Raw genomic sequence first — 26285 nt, 5'->3', positions numbered from 1 at the left:
ACACACACTGGGCTACTGGCCCACCAGGGAATCCTCTAGGGATCCATAATCATTATACAATACTCCCATTAATGCCAGACTCCTTTACAGTTCTGCCTGAACTACAGCTCCCAGCATCCTCAGCTACTCTTTATCACTGCACAGCAGAGGCTGTCTCTTTGCTTTTTAATAGTTAAGGGGGGGGGGGTTGACATTGTCTTGCCCATAAATCCCCCCCATAAGCTGGTATGAAATGTGGTTGTGCACTTGGAAAAGCCTAAAGTTGGCCAACAAGTTTGTGCACTTGAGCTACTAGAAATCCTGAATATCAAGGCCCCCAAAACCAGCCTTTGTGCTATCGGCCTATCAGAGTCTGTTCTCCCTTGAACTGTTCAAAGCAATGCGTGGGCTGGCCCCAGGGCCAGAATTTAAGGAGTGGGAGCAAATTCCTACTCTGATGCTGGGGCTCAGCAATTACACTCTGTTTTATACCCCAAAAGTGCCAGGCTTGGCCATTCTGGATACAAATTTAGGACCTAATTTTGGAACACAGATAATATTCGTAGTATCATTAGCCAATTTAAGGGGCCCTAAACAAATGGGGATCTAACCCCTAAATTTGGGAGAAGCCATACTTATGAGAGCCGCTGTAATTGAAATGGTCAGTATTATAGGCAGGAAGTTAGGCCAGCCTATCAGAGAGAGGCATTCTATGACATCAGCGATGATGTCAGGGGGACCCAGCCGCTTACATCTTACTAGACTCTTGCAACTGCCAGTTGCTACAGCTGACCTGACACACCGCTTTTATCCTTACTCTATGCTGCATCTTTGCCCCTTTCCTTGGCTCCCCCCCAGGCTTTGTACTGAACACACTCATGATATAAGGGGGTGCAAAAAAGCAATCATAGGGCTATTCTCCCAAGTGAGGGGAGTGAAGTGCACAGCAGCAAGTGTGTGTGTGTGGGGGGGGGGTTCAATTGGGTCATAGTTCTCCCATTAGGAGACACATTTTACCTCCAGGCTTTCCTTTGGCTTTAATTCCTCCTATTTATTATGCGCAAATAGAAATGCTAAACAGATTTATTTGATGATCAGCAGTAGGAAGTACAGGCTGAGAATGAGCTGATAAATAGGTGTGTGTCAGCCTGTACTTCCTACTGCTGATTTATATCTCTCTCTATCATCAAATAAATCAGAGGGGTAAAAGATTTGGGTTTCAGCCTTTATATTTATTTACATTGACTCATTTCTGCCCCTGCCCTACATGTATGTGGGTGTAATATACACTATATTATACACTATTATACACTATATTATTATACAATATATACAACACTATATTATACACTATATTATTATACAATATATACAACACTATATTATACACTATATAATACACTTTTATATACTATTTTATACACTATATTATTATACACTATATTATTATACACTATATAATACACTATTTTATATACTATTTATACACTATATTATTATACACTATATTATTATACAATATATACAACACTATATTATACACTATATAATACACTATTTTATATACTATTTTATACACTATATTAATATACACTATATAATACACTATATTATACATTATATTATACACTATATTATTATACACTATATAATACACTATATTATACATTATATTATACACTATATTATTATACACTATATTATTATACACTATATTATTATACACTATATTATTATACACTATATTATTATACACTATATTATTATACACTATATTATACACCACCCAGATTGACAATGGGAATGCTAAAGTGGTTGTGTAATTCATACACCAATCATACATCAGTGATCCTGAGCTTACTGGAAACCCCCTCAAATCACCGTCATGGGGCTGGTTACCCCAATGCTTAGCCACTCGGCAACCCCTTTAGTTTAACCCAGCGGAGTAACTATAGAAGGGGCAGACCCCATAGTCGTGTAGTACCCAGGGCCATAAGTAAAAATAAATATATATCTAATTTAAAAAACATTATTCTTCAAGCCCCCTATTTACATGAATATTTGACTGCCAGGAGCAGAAGCGCAGGATACAAACTCTGTTCAACCCAATAGGAAGTAGATAATATCTGGTTACATACAAACTGGCTCACAGTAACAGGGTGGTCACAAACACCCCCTCTCATATGCAAGAGCCAAAACAGACTTGTCATATATATATATATATATATATATATATATATATATATATATATATATATATATATATATATATATATATATATATATATATACAGGGTCGGACTGGGGGGCCCCCCTACAGACCCCCGTCCCCCTGCTGCAACGCGTCGTCCTTCAGTATGCATGCGCACACGATGGCTCCCTCTGTGTGCGCACCGCGCTCCGTCTGCACGCATGCGCACACTGCGCATCCACGAAGATCCTTTTTTTTCAAAAAACAAGCATCGGGGGAGGGGCCTGGCCCGGCGGGGGCCCACGAGGGTCGGGGCCCACCGGGTTTTTTCCCGGTGTCCCGTCGGGCCAGTCCGACACTGTATATTTATATATATATATATATAGTGAATAAAGCACCTCCTCTTATAAAATATAAGGAAATTATCTGTTACCAAGGAGTTCCATGACCATATACAGTAAAAGTACGAGGCCAAAGGGTCATGGAACTCTGAGGTGACGTCTAATATCCTCATATTTTGCAACAGAAGGTACTTTATTTATTATAATACACAAGTTTCTGTGAGTCATGTGACAGAAATGACATCACTAGGCTCCGATTATAACCAATGACATCACTAAGCACCATTTAAAAGGATATAATACACAAAAGCCATGAATATCCTGTAAATTATATCCTTATAAACGGTGAGTTCTGATGTCATCAGTTATAAACGGTGAGTTCTGATGTCATTTCTGTCACATGACTCACTGAAACTTGTGTATTATAATAAATAAAGTACCCCCAGTTGTAAAATATGAGGATATTAGAATGTACCTCGGAGTTCCATGACCTGTATATGGTCATGAAACTCCTCGGAAATTTATAATATCCTTATAATTTAGAGGGGGTACTTTATTCACTATATATATATATATGACACGTCCGTTCTTGCTCTTGCATATGAGAAGGGTAAACCAGTTTGCATGCAACCAGATATCATCTACATCCTATTGGGTTAAAGAGAAAATATTCATGTAAAGGGGGGGTTTGAAGCAAACGTGGGCAGATTATGTTTTTTAAATTGTATGTATATAATAACACAAAGGCCATAAATATCTTGTAAATTATATCCTTATAAACGGTGAGTTCTGATGTCATCAGTTATAAACAGTGAGTTCTGATGTCATTTCTATCACATGACTCACTAAAATTTGTGTATTATAATAAATAAAGTACCCCCAGTTGCAAAATATGAGGATATTAGAAGTTACCTCGGAGTTCCATGACCTGTATAAAAACACTCGTCCTTCCGCTTCATGTTTTTATATGGTCATGAAACTCCTCAGTAATTTTTAATATCCTTATATTTTACAAGAGGGGGTACTTTATTCACTGTATATATTGTTTTTTTTTTTAACCCAGGGGACCAATAGTTATGCCCTTGGGGCTCTACATGACCATGGGGGTCTGCCCCTTCTATAATTACACCACTGAGTTACAGTAGGGTGTTACCCTACTGGGTTACCAGGTGGCAAAAAATTGGGGTAACCAGACCCATGACATGTGTTTCGGGGGGTCTCCAGTAACTTTTTTAAGTGTCACTGATGTATGGCTGGTGTGTTACACAATCAGTTTAGCATTCTCATTGTGAGTCTGGTGTTATAGTGTAGGGCAGGGGCACAAGTGAGTCAGTGTAAATTATCAGATCATTCTCAGCCCTTACTTCCTACTGCTGATAGATTTATATCTGTCTCTGTTATCAAATAAATCAGTTTAGTTTATTGGTGCATAATAAATAGGAGGAGTGAAGCCTGTTGGTAAAATGTGTTTATTAATGGGGAGGCTGCTGTACATGATTAGGGTCACTGCAACAATATGACCCAAAATGGAACCCCCCCCCTTTCCACCTGCTGCTGCTGCTGTGCACTTCACTCCCCTATTCCCTATTATTGCTATTTTGCACCCCCTTATATCAGAGTCCAGTAGCAAAGCTGGGGGTCAGCCAGGGCTAAGGATAATAGCGGTGTCTGGTCGGCTGTAGCAACATAAATATATAAGGGGGCCATACAATTAACTCTCTGATACTTTATTCACCAGTAGAACCTTCACTTTCGCCAATAACAACTGGTAGTTTTATTTAGACAAAAAGATGAAACTTGATGAATGTGTGTTTTTTCAACCTTAACTACTATGTTTCTATACTAAAGAATATATGCTAAAAAAGCAAAAGGAATCCATACATTATATATAAAATCTATTGCCCCCAGCAGCACTACTGACAGGCCCTGCACCCACCAGCCCTGGGGAAAGTTGTAGTTGTTAGAGGCACAGTCAGACCTCCCTGGCTGCCAGTTTCAGGCAGTTAGTGAATGGGAGACTGTCGGCACAGCTGGAAGGCCCCGGGGCTAAGGTTTGTGCAGAGCTGAATATTAGGTATTGGCAGAAAACTGTGTAATGGAATGGGTGAGGTCTGAGATTATTTGTCACGGTGCCCCGGGTCTAAATTAGGGGAAATAGAATGTTTGCTCCTATGGTTAATATTACTGAACTAGTCTGTATATTCTGCTCAGGTCCCTGCGTTTGAGTTGGAGAGTGAGGGACCCTGATCTGGAATGTAGGTCTGTATGTATATTAGCCAGTCTCCAATCTGTCCCAAACCCTTACCAACCACATTCTCCCAGCTGCCCCAAAATACTCCACCCCCTCAAATTTGATAACTCTGAGCCAGACTGACCATTTCCCTGTATCAGTGTTTGGGCAAAGAAAGCACCAAAGAGAAGGTGACATCTCCAAATGAGGAGTTTACCTTTAGTCTGCTTCTTGTCTTACTGTTTGCACCTTGCCTTATTCATAACCATCTTGCTCTTCTGTTGCTATCTTTCCATACTGCCTCCATCTACACCTTGTCCTACTGTCTCCATCTTGTCCTACTGTCTCCATCTTGTCCTACTGTCTCCATCTTGCCCTACTGTCGCCATCTTGCCCTACTGTCTCCACCTTGTCCTACTGTCTCCATCTTGCCCTACTGTCGCCATCTTGCCCTACTGTCTCCATCTTGCCCTACTGTCACCATATTGCCCTACTGTATCCATCTTGCCCTACTGTCTCCACCTTGTCCTACTGTCTCCATCTTGCCCTACTGTCGCCATCTTGCCCTACTGTCTCCATCTTGCCCTACTGTCACCATATTGCCCTACTGTATCAATCTTGCCCTACTATCTCCTCCTTGTCCTACTGTCTCCATCTTTCCCTACTGTTGCCATCTTGTCCTACTGTCTCCTCCTTGTCCTACTGTCTCCATCTTTCCCTACTGTCTCCATCTTGCCTTATTGTCTCCATCTTGTCCTACTGTCTCTATCTTGCCCTACTGTCTCCATCTTGTCCTACTGTCTCCATCTTGCCTTATTGTCTCCATCTTGTCCTACCTCTCCATCTTGCACTACTGTCTCCATCTTGCCTTATTGTCTCCATATTGTCCTACTGTCTCCATCCTGCCTTATTGTCTCCATCTTGTCCTACTGTCTCCATCTTGCTCTACTGTCTTTATCTTCTCCTACTGTCTCCATCTTGCCTTATTGTCTCCATCTTGTCCTACTGTCTCCATCTTGCCCTACTGTCTCCATCTTGCCCTACTGTTTCCATCTTGTCCTACTGTCTCCATCTTGCCTTATTGTCTCCATCTTGCCCTACTGTCTCCATCTTGTCCTACTGTCTCCATCTTGCCTTATTGTCTCCATCTTGTCCTACTGTCTCCATGTTGCTCTACTGTCTCCATGTTGCCCTACTGTCTCCATCTTGCCTTACTGTCTCCATCTTGCCCTGCTGTCTCCATCTTTCCCTACTGTCTCCATCTTGCCTTATTGTCTACATCTTGTCCTACTCTCCATCTTGCCCTGCTGTCTCCACCTTGACCTACTGTCTCCATCTTGCCCTATTGTCTCCATCTTGCCCTATTGTCTCCATCTTTACCTACTGTCTCCATCTTGCCTTATTGTCTCCATCTTTACCTACTGTCTCCATCTTGCCTTATTGTCTCCATCTTGCCCTACTGTCTCCATCTTTACCTACTGTCTCCATCTTGCCTTATTGTCTACATCTTGTCCTACTGGCTGGCTGCTGTTGGTACACCACTGCTGCTTATGGGCATGGAATGTCTGCCCCCCCCACAATTGAGGGATTGTGAGTATGTAGGGTCCCATTTGATTTCAAACCATTTGTGGCTACAACAGCAGCCAATTATTATGGGCATTCCTGCTGACATCACAGGTGCTCAGCTTTCTACAGCCAATCACTAACAGGCAATAGATACATGAGTCAGCGCCTAACTGGTCAACTGGCCACCATTGTGTCTCTGGAATTTGCAGTGGGGAATAACCCAAATCTACTCACTAATAACCAACCAATTATGGTTTCTGGGTTTTGTCACTTTGCAGCCAAAAATAATAGAATTGCAACCAATGGTGTAACTAGAAGGTACAGGGGCTCACAGCAAAATTATTTTAGGGCCCCACTGGACCCCCATGGGACCTCCAGCAGTGGCTGAATCCTGTATATGTATATTGTTACTCTCCAGACTGTACCATCAGACAGCAGAGAGAATGGGGCAATAGAAAATAGTTACATGTTTTCATATTGGTCAGAATACTTTCCCTTTATGGTGCAAAGGAATTTGAAATAAACAGAGAATCCCTAGAAATATGTGCAACCCCCCTGGCCTGTCAGTAAGGTATAGAGGAGTATTATAGGGTGCTGGGAGGGGTGTGTCCCAGGGCAGATATGGGAGGAGTCAGTGGCACAATTATAAGCACAATCAGCGAGTGAGTGTCAGTCGTTTGTACAGAGCAGCTGAGAACTCATCCAAACTCTCTCCCCAGGAACCAACATGGGACGCCAGAAGGATTTTGTCAACAAATGTAACCAGATGCTGAGACTGAGGAACAAGCTGCTGAGACAGGCGCTTTCTGAGTGTCTGGGGACTCTCATCCTGGTGGTGAGTAAAGCGACACAATCATCAATGAACCTTCTCTTTGCCCCTGAGCTTCATGATTGGTTGCTCTGACCTGCCCAGCTGCCCATGATCTGTAATGTATGTGCCCCATATCTCTGTCTGTATGTATATTACTATAGAGTCTCAGAAGCTTACAATCTAATATCGGTGCCTGAACCTGATGTCTCCAAGAAGCAGAATTACTAGTCTCTTTCCAGCCTCTGCCCGGTCTGCTGTGATTGGCAGACTCTGATAAGGATAAAACTTTAGAGAAATTCAGTTTGTGCCTTGTGGTTTTATAGACATATCCAATGTGGGGAGGTAAACTCAGTACAGTGTAATTAGCGGGAAATTGTCCATTGTGATTTTAAAATTAATTTGTACATGTATTAGTTTCCCTTAATGAATATATCCAGTTTCTTAAAAGTGCATTTAAAACTTGGTGTTGTTTCCTTTGCATTGCTAAGCTTCCTTATATCATGCACTTAGCTAATTTAATCCTGGGCTCTAAATCCTGCAATGATATTATAAGTTATACAGCTAGAATCTCAGCTGCCATAAAGCAGGACAGGACTGCTGCTTACAATGGAGATCAGATAGGATCTGTGCAGCCACTGGGACAGAATGTTCTGTTATACAGATAGCTAGAATCTCAGCTGCCATAAAGCAGGACAGGACTGCTGCTTACAATGGAGATCAGATAGGATCTGTGCAGCCACTGGGACAGAATGTTCTGTTATACAGATAGCTAGAATCTCAGCTGCCATAAAGCAGGACAGGACTGCTGCTTACAATGGGGATCATATAGGATCTGTGCAGCCACTGGGACAGAATGTTCTGTTATACAGATAGCTAGAATCTCAGCTGCCATAAAGCAGGACAGGACTGCTGCTTACAATGAGGATCAGATAGGATCTGTGCAGTCACTGGGACAGAATGTTCTGTTATACAGATAGCTAGAATCTCAGCTGCCATAAAGCAGGACAGGACTGCTGCTTACAATGGGGATCAGATAGGATCTGTGCAGCCACTGGGACAGAATGTTCTGTTATACAGATAACTAGAATCTCAGCTGCCATAAAGCAGGACAGGACTGCTGCTTACAATGGGGATCATATAGGATCTGTGCAGCCACTGGGACAGAATGTTCTGTTATACAGATAGTAGAATCTCAGCTGCCATAAAGCAGGACAGGACTGCTGCTTACAATGGGGATCATATAGGATCTGTGCAGCCACTGGGACAGAATGTTCTGTTATACAGATAGCTAGAATCTCAGCCAGCGCCGATTCTGGGGCTGCTGCCGCCTGAGGCAGCAGCCCAGATGCCGCCCCCCTCCTCTCACGCTCCGCGCTTAAAAATTAGCGTCGGAGCGGGTTTCAGGGGGCAGTATCGCTAGTGCATTGAACACAATAGCGCTCTTTGCACTAGCGGAGCCGAATTTCCGGGTTAAAACCCGGACGTTCGGCTCTTAAAGTTACAAGAGGCGGCTTTTTGCCGCCCCTTGTAACTGGCCGCTCGCTGCCGCCTGATGGCAGAAGCGGCCCTGATCTCAGCCATAAAGCAGACCAATTTGGATCTGTTCCACTGGAACAGAATGAATATTACAGTAATATAAAGATGGGGTGAATATCACATGACAGTGTGAAAGGGTAACGTTCCCTACAACTTCCATCCTGTGCCAGTAACTTTTATTGACTCTCTCCAGGGTTGAGAAACAAGTGGCTCATACAGGGGAGCCCCAAAGACACTGCAGTTACGCACATTTTCTTATCTACATTCATTTTTGCTGATAAACACGGGTTGGACAGAATTTTCCTCACTGGAGAGACTGATAATGAACTTTAGATCAGCTCCACTGCGTAATAACCTTCCTCTGATGTGATTATCAACTGACATGTAAGTGGCTCACAGTCTGTACGAAAGTGATATAGAAAAGATGTAGCAGCGATACTAGTAACTCCCTGCACCCTACGAGACACAATTCAGTTAATATAAGTTTACGGTTCTTATAAATAAAGGCTGTAAAGTGAAGCTGCGTCAGGTTCTAGGTGCCCCCAGTGAGTGAGGGAGAGAAGGGGTCGGACTGGCTGTGGGGGCTTCTGAATTTCAACAACCAATTCTGCACCATAATCTGCTTTTATTTCTACTCCATTCCCTTGTCTTCTGAGAGTATATATATATATTCCCCTGGGGTTTGTTCTGTAAATCTACCTGCCCCTGGGTTGGTCCTATGATTATATTTGCCCCTGGGTTGGTCCTATGATTATATTTGCCCCTGGGTTGGTCCTATGATTTTATTTGCCCCTGGGTCGGTCCTATGATTATATTTGCCCCTGGGTTGGTCCTATAATTATATTTGCCCCTGGGTTGGTCCTATGATTATATTTGACTCTGGGTTGGTCCTATGATTATATTTGCCCCTTGGTTGGTCCTATAATTATATTTGACTCTGGGTTGGTCCTACAATTATATTTGCCCCTGGGTTGGTCCTATGATTATATTTGCCCCTGGGTTGGTCCTATGATTTTATTTGCCCCTGGGTCGGTCCTATGATTATATTTGCCCCTGGGTTGGTCCTATGATTTTATTTGCCCCTGGGTCGGTCCTATGATTATATTTGCCCCTGGGTTGGTCCTATAATTTTATTTGCCCCATGGTTGCTCCTATGATTATATTTGCCCCTGGGTTGGTCCTACAATTATATTTGCCCCTGGGTTGGTCCTACAATTATATTTGCCCCTGGGTTGGTCCTATGATTATATTTGCCCCTGGGTTGGTCCTACAATTATATTTGCCCCTGGGTTGGTCCTACAATTATATTTGCCCCTGGGTTGGTCCTATGATTTTATTTGCCCCTGGGTCGGTCCTATAATTATATTTGACTCTGGGTTGGTCCTATGATTATATTTGCCCCTGGGTTGGTCCTATAATTATATTTGACTCTGGGTTGGTCCTATGATTATATTTGACTCTGGGTTGGTCCTACAATTATATTTGCCCCTGGGTTGGTCCTATGATTATATTTGCCCCTGGGTTGGTCCTATGATTTTATTTGCCCCTGGGTCGGTCCTATGATTATATTTGCCCCTGGGTTGGTCCTATGATTTTATTTGCCCCTGGGTCGGTCCTATGATTATATTTGCCCCTGGGTTGGTCCTATAATTTTATTTGCCCCATGGTTGCTCCTATGATTATATTTGCCCCTGGGTTGGTCCTACAATTATATTTGCCCCTGGGTTGGTCCTACAATTATATTTGCCCCTGGGTTGGTCCTATGATTATATTTGCCCCTGGGTTGGTCCTACAATTATATTTGCCCCTGGGTTGGTCCTGTGATTTTATTTGCCCCTGGGTTGGTCCTGTGATTCTATTTGCCCCTGGGTTGGTCCTTTGATTCTATTTGCCCCTGGGTTGGTCCTACAATTATATTTGCCCCTGGGTTGGTCCTACAATTATATTTGCCCCTGGGTTGGTCCTACAATTATATTTGTCCCTGGGTTGGTCCTGTGATTTTATTTGCCCCTGGGTTGGTCCTATGATTCTATTTGCCCCTGGGTTGGTCCTATGATTTTATTTGCCCCTGGGTTGGTCCTGTGATTCTATTTGCCCCTGGGTTGGTCCTTTGATTCTATTTGCCCCTGGGTTGGTCCTACAATTATATTTGCCCCTGGGTTGGTCCTGTGATTTTATTTGCCCCTGGGTTGGTCCTATGATTCTATTTGCCCCTGGGTTGGTCCTACAATTATATTTGCCCCTGGGTTGGTCCTGTGATTTTATTTGCCCCTGGGTTGGTCCTATGATTCTATTTGCCCCTGGGTTGGTCCTATGTTTGTGATTGGCGCCAGAGCCTGGTCAGTTTAGCAATGAGCCCCTGTGTAGAAGGAATAAGGGGAGTGAGTGGCTGATAAACAGACTGTGTGACATTATGAATAATGCGCTTGTTCTGGGGTTGAGAAATGGGCGGGGCCTCTCTGCGTCGGTGGAACGAGTTCATTAAGGAAGAAAGAGTTTATTACGATGGGAAGGTGCCGGGAGTTTCATCAGGAGCCAAAGTTCCCGACTATTTCTAAACAGTTGTTTCCTTTCATCTGAATCAATCCTTTAGTTCAGCAATTCCCAGGGACTGTTTGTTAGACAGGAATCTTGTTATTTCTGTGGCTTCAACTGAACTACAACTCCCACTGTGGCTATTGTATCGATTCTCTGCACAGGAGAGCGGGTGCTTGTGGCTTATTAAAAATAACATTTCATGCCGAGACATTTGATGACTTGCCAGCTGCAAAGACATGGGCAAGTGTGGGTGCGAGGGTTAATGAGGCAGAGAGAGAGAGTTTGAGTGGCATGTGGATTAGACCAACCCAGAGACGGGTGAGACCAGACACTTTACTAGCCCCATGCCCAGCTGTGAGGGTGCCCGCGGGACTGTGCGATTGGGCTGTGTGTGCCCAGCTAATGGCTCAGTTCTCATAGACTCATCAATCTTCTCCTGCTGAGAAATCTGTTGCCAACCTGCCCTGGCAGAGGATTGTGGCCCCTACAAGAGCAATAGGTACAGGTGTTGTTAAAGGAGAACTAAGGCCTAACTAAAGAAGTAGCTAGAAATGTTGTACATGATGTTTTGTGCTTCTGTACCAGCCCAAGGCAACCACAGCCCTTTAGCAGTAAAGATCTGTGTCTCCAAAGATGCCCCAGTAGCTCCCCATCTTCTTTTCTGCTGATTCACTGCACATGCTCTGTGCTGCTGTCACTTACTGAGCTTAGGGACCCACTCACAATATACAGTACACATAGAATAGAAATGTCACAATATAAGGCTGATTAGTAATTAATACACATAATTACTACATGGCAGCACAGAAACCAGTGCAATTAGCATCAGAATTGAATAATCAGCAAACCTGTAGCATCAGCTTATATTACAGCCAGGGAAGGTGATTTTCTGCTGGATAATTAGTGACGAGCCCTAAGCTTAGCTTCTCAACAGCCAATCAGAGCCCACTGAGCATGTGAGTGTCACAGACACTTTCCAAGATGGTGACCCCCTGTGACAAGTTTGAAGTCCTGGATCATTGCTGCTATTGACAAGCTCAAACTTTAGCCTTGTGCAATAAGTTCACTATATAAAATAGGACATTTTTAGCCACATTCATTTTTAGGGTTTAGTTCTCCTTTAAGTAATAAGATGATTGTTGCACAGTGCTGGTGCATAGCATAATATTAATAATAACAATAATAATAATAGTAGTAATGACGGTGCACTGGGGCCCGGAGGAGGGCACAGAATATGCATTAAATAGGGCAGTGGCACAGCACGTTGGCTACTAGTAGTCACTCCCTGACTCGTGAGATGATTGGGATACGGGTGGAGCTGGAGTCTCAGGCTCGTTAATCCCAATTAATAAAAGGGCAGTGCCGCTTCCCAAAACCACTGGTACAGCAGAACAGAAGCATCGCTCACGCCTCAACTACTCCCAGAAATGCCTCTGCCCCGCCCTAAACTACTGCTTGTTTATAGGGGGAGGGGCAGGTCTCACTTTCTGAACAGTGTGGGAAATCCTTGCCATGGTCCCCCTATAAACGGGTGGTCTGCCTTTAAATGAATATTAGTATGTTATAGAATGCCTAATTCTAAGCAACTTTTCAATTGGTCTTCATATTTTCTTATTTATTTGCCTTGCCTTGTTCTTGAGTCTTTTTAGTTTTCAAATAGGGGTCACTGACCCCATCTAAAAAAACAAATGCTCTGCAAAGATTCCAAATGTTCTTTCTTATTGCTACTTTTTATTACATTCTATTCAGGCCTGCCCTATTCATATTCCAGTCTCTTATTCATATCAATGCATGGTTGCTAGGGGAATTTGGACCCTAGCAACCAGAAGGCTGAAATCACAAGCTGGAGAGCTGCTGAATAAAAAGCTAAATAAGTCAAACACCACAAATAAAAAATGAAAACCAATTGCGAATTGTCTCAGAATATCCCTCTCTACATCATACTGACAGTGGCCGATGATGGCCGAATAAAAATTCGAAGTAACAGCACATTTGATCGAATTTGATTAAAAGATTTTCCAAAAAAAAAAAACGTACACTTTTCAAAGTCCACCAATTGACTCCAAATGGGTTCTAGGAAGTCCCCCAGAGGCTAAAACAGCCATTTCGGCAGGTTTTAGATGGCGAATGGATGAAGTCGAATTTTTAAAGAGACAGTACATGATATTCGAATTTTACATTTTTTTTTCAAATTCGAATCGAATTCGGACTATTCCCTAGTCGAAGTACACAAAAATTAGCTTGAAATTCGTATTTTTTTTATAATGGATTTTCACTTCAACCTTTGATAAATCTGCCCTATTAATTTAAAGGTGAACAAGCCCTTTTATATTGCAAATATTACAAATCTGTTACTGGTGTGTGTTTCATTGTATCACGTAACTATGGACGGAACAATCACAAAAGTTGCAAATAATGGTTTGTAGGTAGATGACAAATGTGTGTTTAGTCACTGGTTATACACAGGCAGGAGTCTCAGCCCACACTGGGCACAGCACCCATCTCTGGAGCAGCCGATACCAAGATATTACATATCTAAAGTGCACTCCATGTTGGTTTTGTGGGTGGTGGGTAAGGGTGTGACTTCCTCAGTTCCCATTTGGAAATCTTACGTGAATGGCATTCCAGGAAGGAGAATACACACTCTTTATTCAGGGTGGCATGGCATCTGCTCTGTAGGATTAAAGGGGAAGTTGGCACACTGCTAGAAGCATAATGATCTTGAGAATTGCATTGACTGAGTGGGAGATTCCATCAGTGCAGAGGCCCAGAGATGTGGAATAGTCTAAGCTCTCAGTATAAGAAGACAATGCCAGTAAGCAACAAATTCACAATTACATAAAGAGTTGCTTGTGATCTTGTGAAGTCTTACTACTACTGTGTATGGAGTTGGGATGAGCGGCACAGAGAATTCCCCTCCAGAAACTGGACTTCAACATCTGAAAGGCCATAGCTTGCTATCATATGTCCTGCTGTCTCCATCTTGTCCAACTAAATCCATCTTGCCCTACTGTCTGCATCTTGTACTACTGACTCCATCGTGTCCAACTGTCTCAATCTTGTCCTACTGTCTCCATCTTGTCCTATGGTCCTCGTCTTGTCCTACTGTCCCCATCTTGCCCTACCGTCCCAAACTTACCCTACCGTCTCCATCTTGCCCTACCGTCTCCATCTTGCCCTACTATCCCCATCTTTCCTTACTGTCTCCATCTTGTCCTACTGTCTCCACCTTGTCCTGCTGTCTCCATCTTGCCCTACTGTCTCCATCTTGCCCTACTGTCCCCATCTTGCCCTACCGTCCCAAACTTGCCCTACCGTCTCCATCTTGCCCTACCGTCTCCATCTTGCCCTACTATCCCCATCTTTCCTTACTGTCTCCATCTTGTCCTACTGTGTCCATCTTGTACTACTGTCTCCATCTTGCCCTACTGTCTCCATCTTGCCCTACTGTCTCCATCTTGTCCTACTGTCTCCATCTTGTACTACTGTCTCCATCTTGCCCTACTGTCTCCATCTTGTCCTACTGTCTCCATCTTGTACTACTGTCTCCATCTTGCCCTACTGTCTCCATCTTGTCCTACTGTCTCCATCTTGCCCTACTGTCTCCATCTTGCCCTACTGTCTCCATCTTGCCCTACTGTCTCCATCTTATCCTACTGTCTCCATCTTGCCTTACTGTCTCTATCTTGTCCTCTCCAACTTCTCATACTATTTGCATCTTGCCAATAAGTCCCTCCCTTTTCTGTCCCAAAGCTGTTCATTTATTGGGGCAACAATATGTATAAAGCCAAATCACGACCATGACTGGGACCTCATTTGATTTAAATCATATGGACACTGCTGCTATTTGTTCTGAGAGCCACATGTCTATTTTATCCTTTACCATTAGGACTAGTGCACAGAAACACGCCACATGGAAAGCCAGTCCCAGTTCAGAGTAACACAATTCTCTTGCTGTTGGGCAGATCCTGTCTGTGTCTGTGGAGCCAAGTGGATCTCAGCCCAACCGGATCCTGGCACCGTCTGTGTGAAGGAAAACAGGATCTGCAGGAGGCCGTGCCAGTTGCCCTTAGGACCTAAACACTAAGTGTTTAAAAAGATACATTATGTCAGGTGATTGTTTCTATCTCTGAAAAAGAGCAAAGCTTGTGCCAATACCAACAGTGGTGATGTTTATCTTACATATTGCTGAACTACAACTGATTGTAGCTGATCTGCTGAAACTGTAGTACAGCAACAACCAGAGAGCTTTGGTGTAAAGATCTGTGATGTATCTAACCTGGAGTCTATGGTGTCTCCATGGAATTACCTTTTCCAACAAGAGTTTGTCTCCTTTTTCTTCAATTTTAAACTTTCTCTTTGATTATAAATCATTGAATTAGGGATGCACCGAATCCAGGATTCTGTTTGGGATTCAGACAGGATTCTGCCTTTTTTCTCAGCAGGATTCAGATTTAGCTGAATCCTTCCGCCCGGTTGAACCAAATCCTAATTTGCATATGCGTGAAATTGCGTGACTTTTTGTCACAAAACAAGGAAGTCAAAAATGTTTTCCCTTTCCCACCCCTAATTTGCATATGCAAATTAGGATTCGGATTCGGTATTCGGCCGAATCTTTGTCAAAGGATTCTGGGGTTCGGCCAAATCCAAAATAGTGGATTCGGTGCATCCCTACATTGAATACATTGTCTGTAGAATCACAAAGCCTGTTTGCACATAATTTACACTTTCCATCACTAGGTCATTACATTACTACATGTTGGGTGTCTTCAGCTTATCAGGTTCCCATGAAGTCGAAAATGAGAAGAAAGGTGACAGGTTCCAGATTTCCCAGATATTCCAGACTGTTGTACATGTAGTGCTTGACATTATTGCCATAGTCTTGGTCCTATGTATTCTTGTGCTTGGACTTTGCTTGGTCTTTGTCGAGGACTAGTAGTCTTGTCTCAAGGTTGACTTAATATTGTGTCAAGCCTTAGTCTTCCCTTGGCCTTGACCATTGTCAGTCTCAAAGTTGACTCGGTCTTAGATCTTCGTAGCTCTAACTTTGGTCTTGATCTGGTGCTCTCAGCCCTTGCACTGGTTATAGTTTGATTAATAGAACTCTACTTTATTATTTGATATTATGCTAGAACTGGATATGACCAAAGGGTATACTTTATTATATAATAATATTGGGCCTTGTCTGAACAGACAATAATAGTAGTGGTTAACAGGCCTCAACTTGTCCTCCACAAGGAACTCCAGGGCAATATAGTCATCAAAAATTTCCACAAGTATAGAGCACTGGTACGGCCCCATCTAGAATATGCCGTACAGTTTTGGTCTCCATCACTCAAACAGGACATTATTGTATTAGAGAGGGGACAGAGAAGGGCAACTAAGCTGGTAAAGGGAAAATCTTAGCTATGAGGAAAGACTGGCCAAATTGGGGATGTTCACGCTGGAGAAGAGGCGCTTAAGGGGAGATATGATAACTATGTATAAATATATAAGGGGATCATATAATAATCTCTCTCATGATTTATTTACCAGTAGGTCTTTCCAGCTGACACGAGGTCACCCATTCCGATTAGAAGAAAAGAGGTTCCAGCTAAATATTGGGAAGGGGTTTGTTACAGTGAGAGCTGTGAAGATGTGGAATTGTCTCCCTGAATCAGTGGTACAGGCTGATACATTAGATAGGTACAAGGAAGGGTCGGATGCTTTATTCACCAGTAGCTCCTCCCAGCAGACAGGAGGGAGCCAATGAGATTAGAGGAGGGAAAGGGGTGTTACAGGGAGAGCTGGGAAGTGAATCAGGGGTACAGGCTGATACATTAGATAGGTACAAGGAAGGGTCGGATGCTTTATTCACCAGTAGCTCCTCCCAGCAGACAGGAGGGAGCCAATGAGATTAGAGGAGGGAAAGGGGTGTTACAGGGAGAGCTGGGAAGTGAATCAGTGGTACAGGCTGATACATTAGATAGGTACAAGGAAGGGATGGATGCTTTATTCACCCATTGCATCTTGCAGTCAGGAAGGAATTTTCCACCTCTGAGGCAAATTGGAGAGGCTTCAGAGGGGTTTTGCCTTCCTCTGGATGTTGATCCAGAGGAAGGCAAAACCCCTCTGAAGCCTCTCCAATTTAGGCAGGTTATATATAGACTTAAGGTTGAACTTGATGGACTTGTGTCTTTTTTCATCCTAACTTACTATGTTACCATGTTAAGTAACCTTTGAGTCCAACCCTGAATTTTAAAACGCCATTGGTGCTTCTTGTTACGGAATTATACCACAACAGGACTATGGGAGCGGATAACAAGGGCTCCCCATATACTAAGTGCCCAATAGGAGCAGTCTATGTGACACAGTTTTGTATCTGCTGAAGTAGCGCATCTGTGAATATGGAAGTAAGTTGCAAGTTGAGTGTTGGATCACTGAATCCCACCATGAGAATGATCTACAGTCTCAGAGTCCCAGTGTGACATCCTTATAGCACTTGAGATATTTATTTACATATTATTTTATAATAAATTTTAAGCTGCATTGCGGCGCCTGAAACCATCCTTGTGCTGGTGGATAATGAGCAATCGATACCCGGCCAGAGCGGGTACAGAACTCGCCGTTCATGAGTGGCTGCCAGTAGAGCATAGCCGCTAATATTTGCATTGTTGGCACCAAGAGACTTGCTTAACGGAAATCCAACAATGAAAATAAAGCCACCTTGTATTTATTTCAATACCGAATTAATTATCCAGGCCTTAAACTGGCAGTTAGAGATCCAATTAGAGGCAATGCTGTACTGAATGAAGAGAAATGAACCTGGGTGTTTGGAATTCAAAGCAGTGACCTGAGCTTCTGTAGATTTCGCCTCAATGTTTTCCTGCTGAGATTTAACAGACAAGCTTATTAATAGGTTTATGCGAGCGTATCGCTTGGGCTTCCATGTTTTTTTTAACACAGAACAGACACTGATCAGTAGCTTCCGGTAAATAATGAACATCACAATTGCTTGCGGTTTGTGGGTCTGCCCCATGTAATCAGTCTGTCTGGGGCCACACAATGTCTTATTATGAAACAATTGAGGGATGCAGTGGTTGGATAGGGTGGGAAGGCATACCTCCCAACTGTCCCTTTTTCGGAGGGACAGTCCCTCTTTTGACAGCTCAACCCGCAGTCCCTCATTTGTACTGGAAAGTCCCTCTTTTCTCTGCACTGAACAGCAAGAAAAAAAACTAAGTTTCTCACTTAATTGGCTTTTAGCAGAGAGCCCAGAACAGCTAACAGGTGCAAATAAGATACTTTGTAACAATTTTGAGACACAAAAACACAGTTTAGATAAGGAGAAATATTTTCAAACTTTCATAACCTGCCAAATTTTGTAAAACAAACATGGTAATTAGGGGGTGTGGCCACAGAAAGGGGTGTGGTCAAAAATTGCTGCGCTACATGCGGAAAAAACATTTTTGTCCCTCTTTTTACTTCCAAAATGTTGGGAGGTACGGGAAGGCATGGTCATGGCATTGCATGGAACGCTCAGCCCCTTTCCTCATTGACTCTGAGGATATATTTATTAAAATTGTTAAGTCTGAGCCTTTAAAGGTTTAGCAATGGTCAGAGATGGCCTATGTGATTCCTACAGGCTTCTAGTTTGTCTGTGTTAGTGATTTCCAACATGTTACTCACCAACCCCTTGGATGTTGCTCCCAGAGGCCTCAAAGCAGGTGCTTATTTTTGTATTCCAGGCTTGGAGGCAAGTTTTGGTTGCATAAAAACCAGGTGTCCTGCCAAACAGAGTCTCCTATAGGCTCCCAGTCCTCATAGGGACTAACAAATAGCCAACAGTTATTAGTTTGCACCACCTGGGAACATTTTTTTTATGCTTTGCATTGCCCCCCAACTCTTTTTCGATATAAATGTGGCTCACGAGGGAACCCCTGGTTCCCGAACAACACAATCCCACGGTGGCGGTTAAAATGCATCACCCAAAACTTCTTGTTTCAGAAAAGGTCTCAAAAATAACTTACATAACCATGCCAAGTCTTGCTACATTTAGTGTAGTGTATAAATAAGTAGACACTGCTCAGACATTCATAATGAATTTCCTTATACAGAGGTGTATCACCCAGAAGTCTCGCCACTTATTTTTGGCGTCTGTGTTTGCAAAACGCTGGGAATCTCCAAGTCTTTGATCGATATACTTGAATTAATCAAGTCTTGTTTGGAGAAACCATACTGTACCCAAGCCAAATTCAATATTTCATGGCAACCGTCTTCTTGTAAATACTGGAGGTATGTGCCAGTCATCGTTATTACCATGTTTACACCGAGGATTAGATGCCGGACATCTTCTTTCAGATCCAGTAGATGTGAGCCAAACAACTTCTTTTAGACCCAGAAGCTAAAGTTCAAATATCAGAGGGTATATGTCAACTATCATTTTTAATATGAGTAATTTGCGTCCGAAATTCTAAAAGTCGTACAGCAAAAAACATATGGGCGACATATAAAAGGTGCAGCCAGATGTTGTTTTTTATTGCTGGGTAATTCCTTTCATCCTCAGAAGAAGTGTTGGATAAATATATTTTTACACTGTGGTTAAATATATAAAGTTTACAGCCTGCGTCATGTCCATCTCAGCTCCAGTTGTTCTTTAGATACGGACTTACCAAGAGATGTGGCAGGAGAATAAAAGAGAATTATAATATATAACATCAGACACATTCCAGGGCTGATTTATTCTGCATGTAGCCACTTGGGCTGTACAATTTACATACATGTTCAGTGTGTACGTGTCACTTTGTCCTGTAAAACAATACATGTATAACCCGTATATATGGATAGAGCAAGGTCAAACATGGCTCATACAGGAATTGAACCCTGTACTGACATGGATTATTCTTCTTTGCCGTTGCAGATGTTCGGCTGTGGTTCTGTGGCTCAGGTGGTGCTCAGCAAGGGGTCCCATGGGCAATTTTTGACCGTCAATCTGGCCTTCGGATTTGCCGTGATGCTAGGGATTCTAATATCCGGCCAAGTGTCAGGTAGGAACCCGTGTCCTGTAAAAATGTTGGTTTGGGACAGCGCCGATATTTATCATGAAATAATGATTCTCCCATGTCTCAAATATTGCAGGTGGCCACTTGAATCCGGCAGTGACCTTTGCTCTGTGCATCTTGGCAAGAGAACCTTGGGTCAAGTTCCCTGTCTACAGCATTGCCCAGACCTTGGGAGCCTTCCTCGGCGCCGGCATCATCTATGGCTTGTATTATGGTAAGGAGATTTCAAGCAGATAGCATCAATATATATATATAGTCTTTACATTAGGAAAATATACTGTACAGGTATGGGACCTGTTATCCAGAATGCTCGGGACTTGGGGTTTTCCGGATAACAGATCTTTCAGTAATTTCGTTCTTCATGCCTTAAGTCTACTAGAAAATCATATAAACATTACATAAACCCAATAGGCTGGTTTTGCTTCCAATAAGGATTAATTATATCTTAGTTGGGATCAAGTACAAGCGACTGTTTTATTATTACACAGAAAAAGGAAATCATTTGTAATAATGTGGATTATTTGGATAAAATTGAGTCTATGGGAGACAGCCATTCCGTAATTCGGAGCTTTCTGGATATCGGGTTTCCGGATAAGGGATCCTATACCTGTACTACATCTTCAACTCAACAGCTGTACTCCTTCCATTATTCCAAAAATAACCCACTAAACAACTGGTAATTGGTGATGGTCTTTTTTTTTAATTTTCTATAATATTTTTTCTTCTGCTTTTTGTCCAAAATTAAATTTAAAATGCTATCTGGTTTCCTCCATGACAGTTATTGTAGATTTTGGGTATGCTTTCTGTACTGGGTAAGCACCAGAAACACCAAAACGGACCTGGCAGAATGAATGAGTTACCCCAGACTAATTGCTGTGCACCTTTGGCAGGACACATGATTTAACCCGTCACTTGCTAGTAAGGGCAGGGGTGTAGTTATGTGGGTTACTCCTAGAGATTGGCACTTGAAGGCCAGTAGTGATGTGCAGGCTGGCCCAATACCTGAGGGTCAGGCTGATTTGGACTGACCTCGCTGCTCCTCTTGTGGGTCAGGGACAACCCCGTCTGCGACCTTAGACTACCGGCTTTCGGCAGCCGGCTTCTTGTTTTATAGGCTCACGCCTGCCCCGCCCCTTTTGTGACATCATTGGTGGGGTGGGTCTATAAATGGAGGGGGTTCGGCAGGTGCAGGCAAGTGTGAGTTCAGCAAGTGTGGGTCCGGGTGTGGGTCAAGTTATTCTCGATCCACACATCACTACCAGCTATCAGTGCCAGCCAGGGTCAGAATGGGCTGGTGGGGCACCGTGAAAAAATCCGGTGGGCCCCCAGCTCTTGTGGGCCCCCGACGGCCAAGATCTGATCCCTGCAATAATCATCCTGCCGCAACCTCCCTTTTTTAGGCAGGTTGCGGCAAAAACAAACAACTAGCATTGTTACAGGGGGGCCTGAGCCAGCAGCCCTGGTGGACCCCAGTCCGACCCAGGTGCCAGCTGACTCATACAGTCTGCCATCCTATGTCACATGATGGACCACCTTTAATGATAGGGCCAAAGGGGTGTGTCTCTTTGTGATGTAGCTCGCTCCACTTCTGAAGAACCTGTACCAACGTAGGCTCTTGGCTCAGACACATGGTAAATCCATGGCCAAGTCAGCAGTAATAGACCCACAGCTATGAGCCCCCTAGCAATTGGACATAAGCCATTCACCTATTTACCCCCAGCAATTCAGTCTTGTATGATGTCACTATTATGAATAATGAACCCTGCGAGATGAACCTGATGGAAACTATAATAAAAATACTGTATTTCAAATGTGCAGTTGCCCAAGTCCTGGTCCAATGGGCTGAAGTCACTTCTGGTTCATGTCTAGTGGATAAGCAGTAATTGGGTGCTGCTATAGGGGGCTGCTATAGGGGGCTGCTATAGGGGGCCTGCTACATCCTGGGTGTGTGGGAATTGCACAGATTAGGAGACCTGGGAGGAAAGGGTGTACGGGAGCAAAGGAGGAGAGAGATAAGCATCACAGTATCAGAATTTCCCTTCATTCTTATTCTCTTCATTGTCCATCTTCCTCATTCCATTTCCCAATAATCTCCTTTTCCTGTACTTCCCACTCACAGGGAGCAGCTCCCTCGAGAACCTTTTATTCAAACACTTATGGAAATATCTCAAAGTCAGCGGTTCCTCAGTGAAAAGTGGACTTTGTGGAATCGCTCTCAATTTATTTTACTCCTGGACCCGGAAAGCACAAGTCCTGGTTTCCTATTTCATTTATGCTCCATAATCAGTTTCAAAGCCTTTGTCTACGGGACTTGAGGGGATCCGTTGTCATGACCTGCCCCCAGAAGCCTTAGCAAACAAAAGTGTATTTAATAGAATTGTAATGATTTCTAATAGCAGGAACCAATGAACATCTTCCCTATGCAGCTGAAAGCAAAATAAAGCAGACGTGTTCCTTTATTCTAATTTGTCTGATTCAGTTATACCAAGTGACACATATTATACAATGTGCACCTGAAGTAGCATTAAATACACATTTCATTTGCTAATTGTCACCTCCTTGGAGTAGCGCCTCCTTCTGGACCCTACATACATTGCAGCACATTTATTATAGGCTCTCAAATCCAACGCACTGATGGCAGAAATAAACAGACAGAACACACCTATTTATATAGTGAATAAAGTAGCCCCTCTTGTAAAATATAAGGATATTATAAGTTACCGAGGAGTTTCATGACCATATAAAAGTACGAGGCCACAGGTCATGGAACTCCGAGGTAACTTCTAATATCCTCATATTTTACAACTGGGGGTACTTTGTTTATTATAATACACAAATTTCAGTGAGTCGTGACAGAAATGACATCAGAACTCACCGTTTATAACTGATGACATCAGAACTCACCGTTTATAAGGATATAATTTACAAGATATTCATGGCTTTTGTGTATTATATAGTGAATAAAGTACCCCCTCTTGTAAAATATAAGGATATTATAAGTTACCGAGGAGTTTCATGACCATATAAAAACACGAGGCCGAAGGCCGAGTGTTTTTATACAGGTCATGGAACTCCGAGGTAACTTATAATATCCTCATATTTTACAACTGGGGGTACTTTATTTATTATAATACACAAGTTTTAGTGAGTCATGTGACAGAAATTACATCACTACTCACCGTTTATAACTGATGACATCAGAACTCACCGTTTATAAGGATATAATTTACAAGATATTCATGGCTTTTGTGTATTATATATATAAGTGCTGGACTGAATTGTCCCAGAAACCCCCTAGTTCCTACAATCCCTTGGGTGCACCTTCAATGACCCAACCTGCTTCTCAAATGCTAGTTCTGCTCTTGTTTATAACACAACCCCTTCCATGTCTGCCTTGTTTTATGGAAATTCTCTCATCTCTTCCCTTATAGATGCTATTTGGTACTTTGCAAATGACCAGCTCTATGTAACGGGTGAAAACGGCACAGCGGGCATCTTCACCACATTTCCATCAGACCATCTCACGCTTATGAATGGGTTTTTTGATCAGGTAAGTCCTCAGCACCAGTGGACCCACAGATATTCACTTGCAACATCAGAAGTTTTTTGCCCAAATCCCCTGTGGGGTTGATACATGAGCACTGCATTGGGGGCAGCTGTAGGTTATATTTACAATCCAATAAGTTGATTGATACCTCCATCAGCCAGCAAGGCAGCCAATGGCACATACACAAGAAGCCTCCTCGATAGCAATTAGGGATTACGGCAGAAAATAAGCAATTAAAAAACTACCACCCACAAAATCATAGGATTATTGCTGAATCTGTGTGTCCACTTTAAGCAGTTCAGCCTCGTTTTTCCTCGTTTGATTTTCAAGATGAGAGATAATGTTGAATAACTCATTAGCAAGGGAACTTAGTGCTCCAGCCAGAACAGAACCACCACAACACTGACAAATAAGTCCATCATTCTAAGGCTCTCACTCACCTTGAGGCCGTTCCCTGTAACCCAATCCCCCCATCGGCTGCCTTTAATATGTGACCTTGTGCGACTAGCAGAAACATCTCTCCATTTCATATTTCAATACTTTCATTGTTTCTGGAAAACAAATCAAACATTGAATTTTCTTATGTCATGATCACAATTTAACAAAGAAGCTCACAGTCCTAAAACTAGGGCATAAATGGACCCAGGGTTACGTTGACTTGTGGCTGGGCCCTAGGCTATAGAGGCTTTGCGTGGCCCCTATTAAGAAGGACTTTTTAACCTGTGGCCCTTCAATTTCTTGTTAAAAAGAACAGCCTTCAGCTCAGCTTTGTTGTTGTACTCCAACAAGAATCATAGCAAACAGGTTGGGTGACCGATGCCATCTTGCCCTTCTGTTTTCATCTTATTTTACTTGCTTTTCTTATATATTGCCACCCTCTGTTTGCATCCCATTAATGACAGCTCTAAATGACCCAAATGAATATCCATTGCTGTAATCCCAAATCCTGTTTCCTCATCCAATCTCCTTTTTAATATTTCTTTGCTCTTTCCTTAGAACATTTCCATTTTATAGGTCTTCCCTTTCAATTCTCCTCTTCTCCCTCTCACTTTTGAACTCATCCTTTTGCTATCATCTCATGTTTTGTTTTATCTTTTTGGATTAAATTTGGGTTGAGGTACTGTGTATACATTACTTTTGAAGTGGACTGGGTCCATGGCCAGACCAAACTACAGGACTTCTTCTCTCTTTTGCCCTCACCTTGAGTTCTGTCTTCTGCTTCTGGTTTTACCGTGGTCCAAATATATAAGTTTGAGTCCCAGGAAGATTAGGTATCCCCAAAATCCAGCAAATCTTAGTCTCTCCTCTGCCTGATTTTAAAGAAAAGAATGGTTTTATTGTGGGTTGGGGTAAATTGAGAGGGTCCATGGCCAAACTCCAGTTTGCTATAGTTTGTGGATTTATTTCCAGTGAATGTGTCTTTATCTTACAGTTCATCGGAACTGCAGCTCTGGTTGTCTGTGTTCTGGCCATTGTTGACCCAAACAATAACCCCATCCCTCGTGGGCTGGAAGCCTTCACTGTAGGATTTGTCGTCCTTGTCATTGGAACTTCCATGGGCTTCAACTCCGGCTATGCTGTCAACCCTGCCAGGGACTTTGGCCCTCGACTCTTCACATCTCTGGCTGGATGGGGCACTGAAGTCTTCTGGTAAGTAGTAATTTTCTTCTAACATCACTTGCACTTGTTGAGGTTTCCAGACTTTTTCGGTCAATCCTTGTTTGCTGTCCAATATTTCATTCAACGTTGTACTGTCTAAAACAGGAGTCCCCAACCTTTTTTACCAGTGAGCCACATTCAAATTCCTGGGGGTGCCAAATATGGGCTGTGATTGAATACTGGTAGCCCCTATGTGGACTAGAAGCCAACAGGAGGCTCCGTTTGGTGGCACACATGGTTTTTATGAACCTTAAGCTTGCTGTCAAGTCAGGAATTTTAAAATGAGCACCCGATTTGAGGTCAAAGGGAGCAACATCTAATGGGTTGGGGAGCAACATGTTGCTCACGAGCTGCTGGTTGGGGAACACTGGTTTAAAGGAAACAATATGGCACCTCACTTCCATAAGTATTAAATACAATTTATGATCTCTTCCATGGTGTTTTCTGTAACATAAAATTAGCTGTCCTTAAAGAGAGTATGTTTCCCCGAGGTATTGCATAAGTGGCTGGAATTTATTAGCTAGTATTTTAGTCTGAAGGCAAGTCAATGAACAGTAGTAAATTCCAAGACATGACATGGCAAAGAGGAATGTAGCAACCACAGTCATGCGCTTCCTGAGGCTGCCCGGGTGTTGTGGGAGTTGTAGTTCAGCAACATCATGATGGTCCCCAGTTTCCCATTATCTGTCGACCATAACGTCTTTGGATCACTTGTTTTCCTTGCGCAGGTTGTTGACACATGAAGTTCCTTTACATTGTTGCAAAGGCTCTAATTACTCATTGACCTAAATTAGAGAGAGAGACGGTGTCGACACTCGTTGTCTACGGGCGGCAACTGCATTTGGC

The 26285-nt window shown here is 42.9% G+C and overlaps 1 protein-coding gene across 2 annotated transcripts in view; it reads left to right on the top strand.

The window, feature by feature from the left end:
* The window catches only part of aqp3.L (aquaporin 3 (Gill blood group) L homeolog), a 61731-nt gene that overhangs the window by 33471 nt on the left and 1975 nt on the right, over positions 1-26285 (top strand). For both annotated transcript variants that reach the window (NM_001094477.1, XM_041581724.1), the window contains 5 exon segments: positions 7027-7142; positions 20092-20218; positions 20310-20447; positions 23665-23783; positions 25213-25430. In NM_001094477.1, coding sequence (NP_001087946.1) covers positions 7035-7142; positions 20092-20218; positions 20310-20447; positions 23665-23783; positions 25213-25430 — 710 coding nt within the window. In that variant the 5' untranslated portion in view covers positions 7027-7034.

The sequence above is a fragment of the Xenopus laevis genome, chromosome 1L (assembly GCF_017654675.1).
Source record: "Xenopus laevis strain J_2021 chromosome 1L, Xenopus_laevis_v10.1, whole genome shotgun sequence".
Lineage (NCBI taxonomy): Eukaryota > Metazoa > Chordata > Amphibia > Anura > Pipidae > Xenopus > Xenopus laevis.
This window is presented reverse-complemented; position numbering and strand designations above follow the sequence as displayed.